At 46.7% G+C, this 12,570-nt stretch overlaps 2 protein-coding genes across 2 annotated transcripts; both read right to left on the bottom strand.

Annotated features, from left to right (window-relative positions):
- Positions 1 to 429: 429 nt before the first annotated feature.
- Positions 430 to 4,008, bottom strand: LOC123065234 (protein FAR1-RELATED SEQUENCE 5-like). Its single transcript, XM_044488575.1, has 5 exons — positions 3,758 to 4,008; positions 3,547 to 3,660; positions 3,381 to 3,443; positions 2,880 to 2,996; positions 430 to 2,614 (listed from the first exon to the last, which is right to left on the bottom strand). Exons 1-5 carry the CDS (start codon positions 3,918 to 3,920, stop codon positions 900 to 902), a joined length of 2,172 nt encoding a protein of 723 aa, XP_044344510.1. The 5' UTR covers positions 3,921 to 4,008; the 3' UTR covers positions 430 to 899.
- Positions 4,009 to 5,784: 1,776 nt separating this feature from the next.
- Positions 5,785 to 10,529, bottom strand: LOC123069374 (probable ubiquitin-conjugating enzyme E2 26). Its single transcript, XM_044492222.1, has 7 exons — positions 10,353 to 10,529; positions 10,147 to 10,237; positions 9,095 to 9,496; positions 8,908 to 8,971; positions 7,702 to 7,841; positions 7,310 to 7,621; positions 5,785 to 6,384 (listed from the first exon to the last, which is right to left on the bottom strand). Exons 1-7 carry the CDS (start codon positions 10,361 to 10,363, stop codon positions 6,046 to 6,048), a joined length of 1,359 nt encoding a protein of 452 aa, XP_044348157.1. The 5' UTR covers positions 10,364 to 10,529; the 3' UTR covers positions 5,785 to 6,045.
- Between the last annotated feature and the right edge of the window lie 2,041 nt (positions 10,530 to 12,570).

The raw sequence follows: 12,570 nt of genomic DNA, 5'->3' as shown, positions 1-12,570 counted from the left end.
CCCGTTCGAATTTGCAGCATTGGCAGTAGTACTCGCCTTCGCCTATCGAGGCTCTGACGAAGTAGTTCCTTCCTTTGTCCGCGTCTTCAGGTTCTGAATCTGACATGCCCAAAATAGAACACACCTTGAACGTATGTTCGTCCACCCGGAAAGCCGTGAACATGCTGGCACGCTTTATTTCTTCCTGGAATCTGCAAGTTTTGTGTGTTTTCTGTTAAACTTTCGTGCGATCTTTTTCTTGTACACCCTTATGTTGTCATGGAAATAGAAATACATTTTGTTTGAACATGGCAAACATAGTTCATTGAACATGGCAAATATATTACGTTGAACATGGCAAATGCAGTACACTACACATGGCAAATGCATTACAACATACATGGCAATTGCAGTACAACAGACATGGCAATTGCAGTACATTTTCAACTGGATATCGTCATTTCCACACCAACATTCCCCAATGGAAGCACATTGCATAAAACATGGCAACTGCATTTTTATTAAACATGGCATCTACAGCTGAGTAAACATGTCAATTGCATTTCAAAAAAAAGGGCAGATGCATTTCATTAAACATGGCAACTGCATTTCAGCATATGTGTCGCCAATATAACATTTTTTTAGCATTTTTTGACATTGGCATTTGCATGCCAACATGCTCCAATGGAAGCACAGCGCATAAAACATGGCAACTGCACTTCATTCAACAAGGGAAATGCACCCGAGCAAGTATGCCAAAACAAAATTTTCATTTTAACATGGCAACTGCATCTGAGTAAGCATGGCAAACAGTATTTCATTAAACATGGCAGCTGCATGTCATGGCAACTGCATTGCACTCTATAAGGCCCCTACTGACTTGGTGCTTTTTATGCAAATAAGACTGTAATGCAACTGACTTACTTGTTAAAGATCTTGTTGGTGTATATCTTGCTCATTTGCCTCTCCATCGGTAAATACGTTAGCAATTTTGGCTGCTTTAGGGCTGTGGTCGCTTCTTGCTGTAGCTCAGATCCCAGAATTTTTTGTTGCAAAGCTGTGTACTGCTTGGCAAACTGTAGCAATGAGTTGCCAGGGCTGACGTACCGCTTTAAAACAGCATTGAACCCCTCGCTGCGCTGCGTAGTCTGCAGAAAGGGGAAGAAGCACTGCATGAAGTAGGCCGGCACCCAGTACATTCGCTTCTCCCACAGGCTAACAAGAGTCTCGTTGTCCTGGACTTGATGTGTTTCAGTCATGGCCATCCAGCTCCTTTCAAACTCCTCCACCGTCAAGCTGTGGTCCACGCACAGCTCGAATGCCTTGTGCAGCTCTGGACGGTCGGCAAAGAACGGTCCTAGCGTCTCCTCAGCCTTCTTTATAATGTGCCACCTGCAGTGCCTGTGCACTGCCAACGGAAAGACCTCCTCTATGCCTGCACGCATGCTGAAATCTTGGTCCGTTATTATGTTCATCGGAGCAAGTCCATCCATGCACTCCAAGAAGGTCTTGAACAGCCAAACGTACCCATCTGTGTCTTCGTTCCGGACGAGGCCGCATCCGAACTGCAACGACTGATTGTGGTTATTTATTCCTATGAACGGAGCGCATGGCATCTTGTACATATTGGTGAGGTACGTCGCGTCGAATGAAATGCAATCTCGGAAATGTTTGTAGGCTCTCCTTGCAGCACCATCCACCCAATACATGTTCCTGACACGGTCCTCATCGTCCAACCTTATCCTGTAGAAGAAATCTGGATCTTCCTTTGCTTTCGCATCGAAGTAGGCTATTGTGGCCTCTATGTCTGCCAACTTGCTCTCTCTACGGTACTTGGCCTGTAGGTTTGTGACGTCAGCTGGTATGTACGGCATGCTACTCAGAGTCCCCTTTTTGCTGTGGATGAGAGATAGTATCTGTACCATTCTTGATGGACCGACGTTACAATCATGTAGCAGCTTTACGAATTTCCTTTCGACGGGGGTGAACCCTCTGTGGGCGGTCAGAAATTTCACCAGGTCGAACTTCTTTATGAGTTTGTGGTTGTGCTCGTCAAAATACTCATTGACCACCCATGTTGCTCCATCTACGTTTAGCTTACACCGGACAGGGCACCCCGTCTTGAGAATGATGCCTCTCTTTCGTTCCGGAACGACAGGCGCAACACCTTTCCCCTTCTTGTTCCTCCGTGCCTTGTGGCACCTCATCTCACCTCTGCTGTACTCATTAGTTTTCTTAATTTTCCTATGGTACTCGGTGTTGACCGCAAATCCATGGAACTTTGCGTATGCCTGGTAGTATTCCTTTGCTTCTGCGAACGATCCAAATCTCTGCCCAATGTATGGTGGCTGAGGTACCACGATCTCGGATTGCCCACCATCTTCATCCTCTTGTGCGTCGTCGTCAGTTTCATCATTCGCTTCAGTATCGGCGGCAGTTCCATCTACTCGAGTGTTGCTAGTGCTTGTGTTCAAAGGGGTGCTCGTCGGCATTGCTGGAATGATTGCCATTCCCGACTCTGACTCGAAATTGTTTGCGGCATGACAGTCTGCTGGCTGGTGGAACGCGTCTTCCGTGCGCTCAGAGCTCCCCGCAGTAGATGTCCCCGCACCGCTGTTCACTGTAGTTGTAGGTTCTGTAATAGAAAAAACAAGCACGAGAGTAAGATTTTTTGGTTGAATAAGATGTGTATCACAACGGATCACACCATCTTCGATTGATTTGGCACGACATATTTTCAAACAGCAAGCCGTGAGACTGCGTGTGGACATGTGTGGCAGCTGTAGCTGTCCAGTCATGGCAGGTACTGTTCAACAAACATGGCAACTATTGTTTTGCCTACAAAAAACTACAAACAACAAATGTAGTGATGTTTTTTGTGGTTCAATTTTTTTCCTTACCTTGTTGTGCTGCATTTGGCCATCTTGTGTGGTCTGTGACACCAAAATGTCGTGCTCCACCTGCAATTTGTGAAGCTTGCCACGGGACGTTTGCCGTGTCACCACCAGCGTAATACGCTGTAAGCATAGTAGTGGTTGGTCAATTCATGGCAATTTGCAGTTTGTGCTAGCACGGCAACTGCAGTCGCCCCTGATGTGGCAACTGCAGTTTTACTGGCATGGCAACTATAGTTGCATCGGCATGGCAACCGCAGTTGTTCCTCCATGGCAACTGCAGTTGCGATGACATGGCAACTGTAGTTGCTCTGGCATGGCAACTGCAGTTGTTTCTCCATGGCAACTGCAAGTGTCCACTGATGGCAACAACAGTTGTCCAGGGATGGCAAATGTAGTTTTAAATTCATGGCAATTGTAGAAGTCCAGTCATGGCAATTTGGAGCTGCCAACTATGCCCCTTCTGCTAATTGAACATCCGCAACTTCACTTTTTTTATGGACTGACCTGTGTATGACGTCGATGGCAGGTACATGGGTGCTGGCTGATGCCACGTGCTGCATGAAGGCCCTGCATTTTCACCCGTGATAACTCGTGAGTCCTCTTGCCAGTTTTTTTGCATGTCCATTTTTCACGTCCACAGCAGTATGTGTTTTTTTTGGTTTTGCATTACCTTGATTAGCCATACTAGCTAGTTGAGGTTGGTTGCCCGTAAATATGTCAGTGTTAGCGCCTTGTGACTGAACTTGCCATGGGGCCCCCCTGAGAGTGTTTTGGTCATAAGAACCTGCAAAAAAATGGGAGTGTAGGACATAAGTAGAATGTCATCTTCATCGTTGCGAAGTTGGCAACTGCTCTCTTCTTTTTGTTACCACGCATCATACCTACGCCTGCATACTGTTCTAGTAGTGGCAGCAACGGCCCTGCAGAGATGAGTTGACTATACTCTGCTGCATCCCAAGGCGGTGTTTCTGGCCTTTGAGAACCCCAAGCATCAGCGCCACCTTCGCGATTCATCCTTTCCGCGTCTCGATTCTTTTCCGACATGTTCTCAATCACTGGATGATCAAAAAGGCATCAATAATCCACAAGAATTGTATTCTTCTGCTGCTTGCACATGGAAGATAGGGATGGCAAGCAACAGGTCAAAATAGGTGGCAATTGTCATCATACACAAGCGGCAACTGTCGTTACACACAAGTGGCAATTATTTTTTCCCACCCTCTTCATTCAAAAATCGTCCTTCCTGCCCTTTTTAGGGATTCCTACTCATCCATTTCATACCCAACTACTTAAGTGCCTAAACTAGGCACCTAAGTTAACCTCAAACGTAGTACATGGCAGATCTGGTGTATTCTGCCTGGCAATTGCGAATATACACCGAACCATGCAGTGTTCTACCCCTATAGTATGGACCCAGTACAAGATCGGGAGATTTTCAGCCTTAAGGATGAGAGGGGAGGACGAGATCGAGAATTTTCACCTGGTTTTAGTTGTTCGTGTCTAGAGGGCTGGATTGGAGTGGGCGGCTGGGGATGGGAAGGGTTAGGGTGTGGTTTGGGGTCGGAGCGCCCTACGGATCTGCCCTGGTTGCCATGGCAACCAGGGATGGCCGGCGACGGATGTCGGGGTTCGAGAGGTGGGGGACGATGGTGGCGTACGAGAGAGGGGATGGATCGGAGGCGTGGATCGGCTGGGTCGTGCGGGCAGCCGGTCTTCTGGCCCGGACGTGGCAGTGCTGGCGGGGTTGCCACACACCGGACGTGCGGGCCGTGCTTTTGTGCGCTCGGACGTGGTCGTGCGGGCCGATCCCCGTCTATGCCGCACGAGGCGTGCGGGCGGGTTCCTATCGACGCCACACGTGTGGCAGTTATTCGGACCCTTTTTTCATAGGGTCCTCGCCCATACGTGTGGCATATTAGACATTCGTCAACACATCGTGTGTGGCGTGAGCAGGAGGCAGCCCACACGGTCTGTGTGTGGGTGAACATTAGAATTGCCCACACGTGTGGGCGCAGCTACTTCGTGCCACACGCCCAACAAGTACTACTCATCCCCATCCCGCGCGTGTGGCACGAAGCAAATCTGCCTACACGTCCTGGCGCAGCTACGTTAGGTACCCGCGGGATGACGATTTAGTTGCCATCAGGGATGGCAGATGTAATTATCTGAGATGACAAATGTAGCTGTAAAATCATGAAAACTCCCTCTGTTTTGGTTAACTATGTCTAATTTATGGTAGTTCCCGCGTGTAATCAAACCATAGTTGCCATGTATGTTTACCTGGTTGCCACGTGTGGTCCAACCATAATTGTCATGTATCAGTAATCACAGTTGTCATGTGTGTTTATCTGGTTGCCACGTACGCGCATCTGCAGTAGTCATCTAGCAACAAATCATAGTTACCATGTGTTTACCTAGTTGCCATGTATGCGCACCTGCAGTTGCCATCCAACAACGTACGAGTGTCATGTGTGCGAAAAGTTGTTCGCACACACGCGCGTGAACTAGGTGGTGGTTATGTGGACAGAAACTAGTTCGCCCACACAGCACAGCTGACAAACCACGTGTTGCGGGGCATGTGAGCGAACTCTCTAACGCCCACACACACGATAATGATCACGTGGCGCTCATGCAAAACAGAATCAACATGGATCAAGGTGCAAATATGCCGCACATGTGGACGTTATCATTTGGGTTTTCATAATAGTATCTGCACACCGTGAAGCTAGCAAAGTAGGACTTTACGTGTCACAGTTCTCCCATAAAGCAGAAAACTTGCGGCTCAGAGATCCCAGGATAAGGTAGCTCTATGGAACAAGCAACGGATTATCCACTCATCAGCACTGATGCAATGAGCAGGAGCAGGGGCATTCAACTATGAATCTGGCGTACGAGTTGCAAAATACGCTTTAGGTATAATATAATATAATATATATGCCTAACTTGAATACTGTACCGTCAGAATCGGCACTCGGTTGATTCAGGTCATTCCTCCGGTGAATAAGTTCGAGTTCCAACAATTACTGAAAGTCGCTACTATCTACAAAACCTTCCCTGCACTTAGGAAAGCAAACTACTACCACCACCTTGTTACCTATTTCTAGTTACGGAGCCTGCAGCTATCACCCCCATTACCAGGCAAATTATCTCCTACCCGCGCACGCAGTCTTCAGGCTGCGGGCAGGTTCTTCTTCACCTTGTCTTCCAGGAACTTCCTAGTGTCAGCGCCCTTCACGTTGAACTCCATCAGAAGATCTTCGAACAGCGTCTTGAGGTTGTCAGTGAACTGAGTGCGCCTACCCAGAGGATCCACCCTCAACACTTCTTGCTTCTTTGGTACACTGCTGCTGCTGCTGCTGCTGCTAGATGCTCCAGTGCCGTCGTATTCCGCTTCTTCCTCTTCGGGGACCTCCGATCCAACCATGTTACCCTCTAGGTAGTGTTTGCATGCTGCCAGAATGGTGCGTCCACGTTCCCGGAAGTGGCCGGCGACAAGGTCTCCAAAGTGCTGCAAGTAGAGCCAACAACAAAGGAAGGTTACTAAACAGCAGTAGATAATAGAGTTCTATGTTACTTAACTGTCTGGTAATTACGAATCAGGGCTGTCATCTTGCAAAATTAAATTAAAACTTAACACATAGGAAGCCCCTTCCCGTTAGTCAGGATCAGAATGATCTCTTTCTATAGTAACAGAACCAGGATAAAATACTATTAAACCAGAATCAGGATAGAATAATATTGAATACTCAGCAGACCTGCACGTTCTTTCCCTTGGCTATAAATCTATAATATGTTTGGTCTGTCCAAAAAAGAAGCTGCGGCATGTCACATCCTACATTCCTATCTTCTAGTACTTAACATTTTGTTCTGTAGATAGATGGCCGTCTTTGCATACCAAAAATTTTTTAAGACTCCATTTATTCAGTCAAGTATGCATACTACTCCCTCCGTTCCGATTTACTCGTCGTGGTTTTAGTTCAATTGAACTAAAACCACGACGAGTAAATCGGAACGGAGGGAGTAGGTATCAAGCTGCCCTTGCCGACTAAGAATACGAAGAAATGAGTAACCAGGCATTGCATTACTCAGGTCATCATGTACAAGGCTGGCTGCTTATTTAGGCCTAAACTGGAACAAGCCCAAAGGCCCACTACAAGGTGGGGCTGACCAAGCGCATACCGGTCACTGTGTTTTAGAACATTGATGATGAAACAAACCTTCATATAGCATATTCAAGCATATAACAGCAGCAAATGCAGTAAACCACAGGAAGATTCAGAAATTTGAGGACATAAAAGGGCTAATCTCTAATAGTCTAGCATGTCACGAGTAAGTTTCTTATTTCAGCATGCATAAAAGGACAGGAGAGAGACTATTATTTTGTGTTTGCCCGTTAACCGCCAGAACTGTAGGTACATATAGCAAAACATTACCTCCGGAGGCCTTCTAAGTGAATACAGCATAGTCCTACAGGAGTGCAGAAATGTGGTCTTGTTATACTCTACAGAATGCTGTTGTCCAGTTGCGGTATTCGCAGAGCCTGCATATCCCGGCTCATTGAAGTATGGCTTCTCATTCAAAATGAGAGCCTGAATGGACACGAGCACCTGCAGCATGGTTGAGTGAGCTGAGTTCCACTTCTCGCAACCACTACCACTCCAGGTACCAAGGAGGCTAAGGCAGACTTTTCCACAATTATACAAGTTCGGGTTAAGTCGAAGCCCTCCAGAATGGTAATACACCAACTGCAGCACCATCAATGTTAAGCATTTTAGTAAACTGACAAAAATAATCACATAAAGAGAAATGCTGGAAGCTTACGTACCGGAGGCTCTGAAGGATAATTAGAGGTAAAATGTGCATCAAAGAAGAATAGACCATCATGATAGGGTGTTCCCTTAGGGCCAATAATCGCAGCCCTCAGAAGATCCATTCTATCTTCAGCAACACGGACAAAGATAGAAGCTACAAAAAAGAGTAGTTTTCACAATTTATACTTCTGATTTGAGAAAGTATACTGAAAAGGTGCAATAAATAAGCCATAGTTTGCTCAACTTCATAATATCAATCCGTTTGCTAGTGCTAAGTCAAATGAGAATTAACTAAATCTCAGTAGAGCAAATTTAGCTGCTGATTAGCTGTAGGATTTGATTATTTATCCAGACCTAAAATTCATTTACGTATTATTTTGGTGTTATTGCCCCACTGTTGGATGAAAGATTCTAGGGCTCACGGCGTTGACTGAGTATTAGAAACCAACTATGCTATTTAAGCCTCACTAGTCATTCAGTACATAGCTATGCAAAACCGATGCCAAACAAATCATTGAATTGTTTTAGCCACACTAGATTAACATTAAGTACAAGTCCATATCTAATAGATTTCAGAATTCACTCCAAAATCTTAAGATTGTACAGAGATATTTAATAAACTTAGAGCATAAAGTAGAATGCTTCCATAAATTGACAGTTCTACGAAGATTATAATCCTAAGTGTGTAAATATATCACAAGAACAATGAATACATCCATTTTTAAGTAGTTTAAATCAGATAAAACGATTAAGAAACCTATAAAATAGAGAAAGCCACATAAAAATTACAATATTATACTTCTATCAAATAATGGGATGATGGTCTTGTGCACCCTGTGCAGACATACTTAAATGTGCAGCACGGAGAATTGAATAGGTCAAAAGATGTACATTAACTCTCCATGCATGCATTATATTACGAGATAAGCTTGAAAGACTGACATCCTTTATGAGCCTTAAGTAGGCTATAAAGGGGTTATGGTTCGTGTGCCCCAAGAACCTAAATTTCTACCTCGGGCACTCATAAGAACATGACAAAAGATGCGTGCAGGCAGTAGAGCCAATTGTGTTGGCTAGAGAAAATCTAGTTCGCCAGAGTGTTATGGAGGTGCTAGGTTAAACTTTAAGTGGAATATACCTTTGTCCCATTTATTATTGGTAAAACTGAATAGTTAACTTACAGAAAACTAAAGAGAGAAACCGAGTTGTTAACAGCTAACCTGGTAGATCTTTCTCCAAAAGTTTCCAGTCATGTTGAATTCTCTTTGCCCATTCCCTGCTTGTCTGAAATAATATGCATGGAATAAGACGGAAGTATCACAAGCTCCGCAAGAATAAAATAAATTAAGAAGGGATTCGTATACAAAATGAACATAATGTGTGAAATCAATTAATTCAACACATTACCTTCCCCACTGATTTATTAGCATAATGGTGGTCAGAGAAATTTTGAACAGTGTAGAATTGTTGAAATGCCTTATATTTCTTTGTAATTTCATCCTCAACTAACTCATCTGACGCTCCATCCTGCTCGTCATTGGCTGCAAGTTTCTGCAGCCATGGTACAGTAGCCTCGACACCTGGAGGCAGATCTAAATCATCAAATTTATCAGCAAGCTGCTGATTAAAGTCAGCTTCATCGAATTCATATTCAGAGTCATCGCCGTTTTCATCATCACAATCATCATCATCATCATCCATATAGTAATCCTCTTCCTCATTTTCTGCGTAATCAGTATCTGGTAGCTCTGATTCAGACATTTGCACAGAAGCACTTGTGCTGGATCCAACTTGGTCGCTGGAAGAACCCTGTTAGATAGTGACATGTCAGTAGAAAACAGAAGTGATTATGCTGTTGTATGGTGAAACTAAAACTAGCAGAGTACTTCATTCTGCAATTAACTCTGTGATGTCTAATTAGTATTGTTTGTGACATAATTAAACGGATATCACATCCTCATGATCTGTACCATACAGATAAGATAAGAAATAACAGAAAAGCCGATCAGAATAACAGAAACACACAAAGATCAGAACTTATGGCATGCAGATGGCACCGACACCCCTAAAATCTTCAATCGGATCGAATTGGTCGTAGACCTCAAGCCAATTATGACCGGCATTGCATCAATCGACCTTACAAAGGGAAGGCGCCGCAAGATCGCATCCACAAACCCCTCAAATCCCGGACAAAATTAAGAAATTAACCCCAATAAAGACCTATAAACCCTCCTAAATTTCCGCCAAAACTCGAAACCCTAGCGTCGAGATCGCGGCTTCTCACCGCATAAAAACCCCAATTCCGACTGAACAAAACCCTAAACGCGACACCTCGGGCGCAACGTAGGGACTTGGCACGCGAAAATTCCAAGGCCGCGCACCGCGTCCGGTGCGGAGAAAACCCAAAATCAACTGGGGAACGCGGAACGAACGGAACCGGAGGAACCGTGCGAAATTACCTCGCATCGCTGGCGCTTCTGCTGCGATGAACTCCAAGCCGCGGCGCCCGTCGCCCAGCACGACGAGCCGCCCTGCTGCGGCCCGCGGCACCTGCACGGGAACAATACCCTTAAGCCGATCACCCAACGACGAAAAGATTAACAAACCACCAAAAGTTGAGGCGCCGTCCGATCGCGTCGGCGGGGACGGGGAGGAGGTGCCGTACTCTGTGTCCATGGCCGCCGGCGCAGGCCAGGGCGGGGGCGCCGCGAGAGGCGTAGGAGGCGGGGTGGGAGCTCGGGCGGAGTGCGCGGGTGCGACGGAGGGGAGGGGAGGGGAGGAGAGGCGAGACTGCGAGAGGGGAAGGGGAACGCGTGGCCGTACCGATCTATTTGGCCCGGGGGGTTGGCAGAGTCCCGGGACCCACCGCGCTGGCGCTCCTAGGCGACCGCACTCGCTCGGTGTAGCCAGGGGCCACGGTGGAGGGAACACCGTTCCAGGCCCACGTGTCAGCGGGTCGGGTTGAGTCCTCGCGTGAGAGGAGGAAGGTTAGGTTCCGCGACGGCGACGCGCTTGCGCACGAGTCAGGGTTGGTATTGACGGTGGACCCGGTATGTCAGGGTGGAGGAGCTGGACGGGGTCGGCGGCTACCGGTTTGGCCTATGTTTATGGGTTCTGGAAAGGCTGAAAAACCGGAGCGTTAGGTTTGATTTCATAAGTTGATGTTTACTAAGGGCAATACTGTCTTATCTTAAGTTCGGCACAGAATAATTTAGAAAAGACAATAAAAAATAATGTACTATGATAGTTATCTCTTTGTCTTACCTTTTATAACCAAGAGCAACTCCAATGGGCGACCCAAATGGACGGCGATCTCGTCCGCTTTTTGTCCGTTTGGGTCGGCCGCCAACCCGGCGTCCGCCCTGTTTTAGATATCGGTCGGCAGAGCGCCCAACGCGCCGACCTACATGTGCGGGCGTGGCTGCATGGCCCTTCTATTTTTTCATGATTGTATAGTTCAAAATAAAATCGTTTTGGACCTAATAAAATAGCATAGTTTATTACAAGCCAAATGAAAATAAAAATGTCTCACATAGTTTTGCAAACGAATAAAAGAAGATACATCTATTGGCTGCCAACATGAACCCACATATGCTCAACCAAATCATTTTGCAGTTGCACGTGAGTTTCCCAATCACGCATGTCTTTATGAAATTGGGTGAACTGTTCAAACATTGCCGCTGCTCCATGCTCAGGCACAACATTCTCACCCTGAAACTGAAACCCTTGATCATACAAACGTTCCGAGTGCTCGTCTTCTACGACCATATTATGCATGATCACACAAGCAGTCATCACCTCCCACAGTTTCTGCATGCTCCAGGTATTAGCAGGATACCGAACGATGCCCCATCAAGATCGCAAAACACCAAAGGCACGCTCGACATCCTTCCTAGCACTCTCTTGCTCTTGGGCAAATCTTTTCCTTTTCTCTCCGACAGGGTTGGGTATTGTCTTCAAAATAGTGGTCCACTGAGGATAGATATTGTCACCCAGATAGTATCCTTTGTCGTAGGTGTGGCCGTTGACAGTAAAGTTCACCGGTGGACTGTTGCCTTCGGCAAGCCTAACAAACACCGGCGAGCGCTGAAGCACGTTGATATTATTGTGTGATCCGGCCATGCCAAAGAAAGAGTGACAGATCCAGAGATCTTGAGACGCTACGACCTCAAGTATGACAGTGCACTCAGGGCCAAACACAGCAATAACAGCCTTGCAGAACTTATACAGGGACTCTAGGCAAGTAGACTCGCTCATACGGACGTACTCGTCAATGAGATCATCGGGCACTTCATATGCAAGCATTCAGATGGCGGCAGTGCATCTCTGATAAGAGGAAAAACCAATCTTGCCAACGGCATCCTCTTTGGACTCGAAATAGTCATCATAGCCGACCACCCCCTCTCTAATACGGTTGAAAAGATGCCTACTCATACGGAAATGGTGGCGGAATTTCTGATGTTTGAACGACGGGTTTGTTGTATCAAAGTAGTCCTTCCAAAGAAGGAAATGTCCACTCTCTCGGTTGCGATTCAACGCCGGAAGGTGGACCGGAATGGAGCCACGGAACAATGGCCGCTGGCTGTTGAGGTGGTGATGGACCAACACGGCAGCCAATATCTCCTCCTCGTCATCGGAGGACGAATCGTTGGAGTCGCAAAGGAAATTGTGAAAAAAGAACTCGTCGCCGGAGTCCATTTTGTACCTTGGCAAACTGTCGAATAGCTTGCGGGCATCGGCAAAGGAGACGGCCGACGAAGGGAGTCGCGGCACGCATGGACCAGCTAGCTGTCCTGCCAGCACCCGACGAGCGTGCCGGTGAGGATCTGGCCAGGCGGCGAGGTGGCTTCTTTGTCGAGGGTGACTGTGTGGTAGGGGGCACC

The sequence above is a fragment of the Triticum aestivum genome, chromosome 3B (assembly GCF_018294505.1).
Source record: "Triticum aestivum cultivar Chinese Spring chromosome 3B, IWGSC CS RefSeq v2.1, whole genome shotgun sequence".
NCBI lineage: Eukaryota > Viridiplantae > Streptophyta > Magnoliopsida > Poales > Poaceae > Triticum > Triticum aestivum.
Note: the sequence above shows the minus strand (reverse complement) of the source record. Positions and strands in the feature narration are given on the sequence as shown.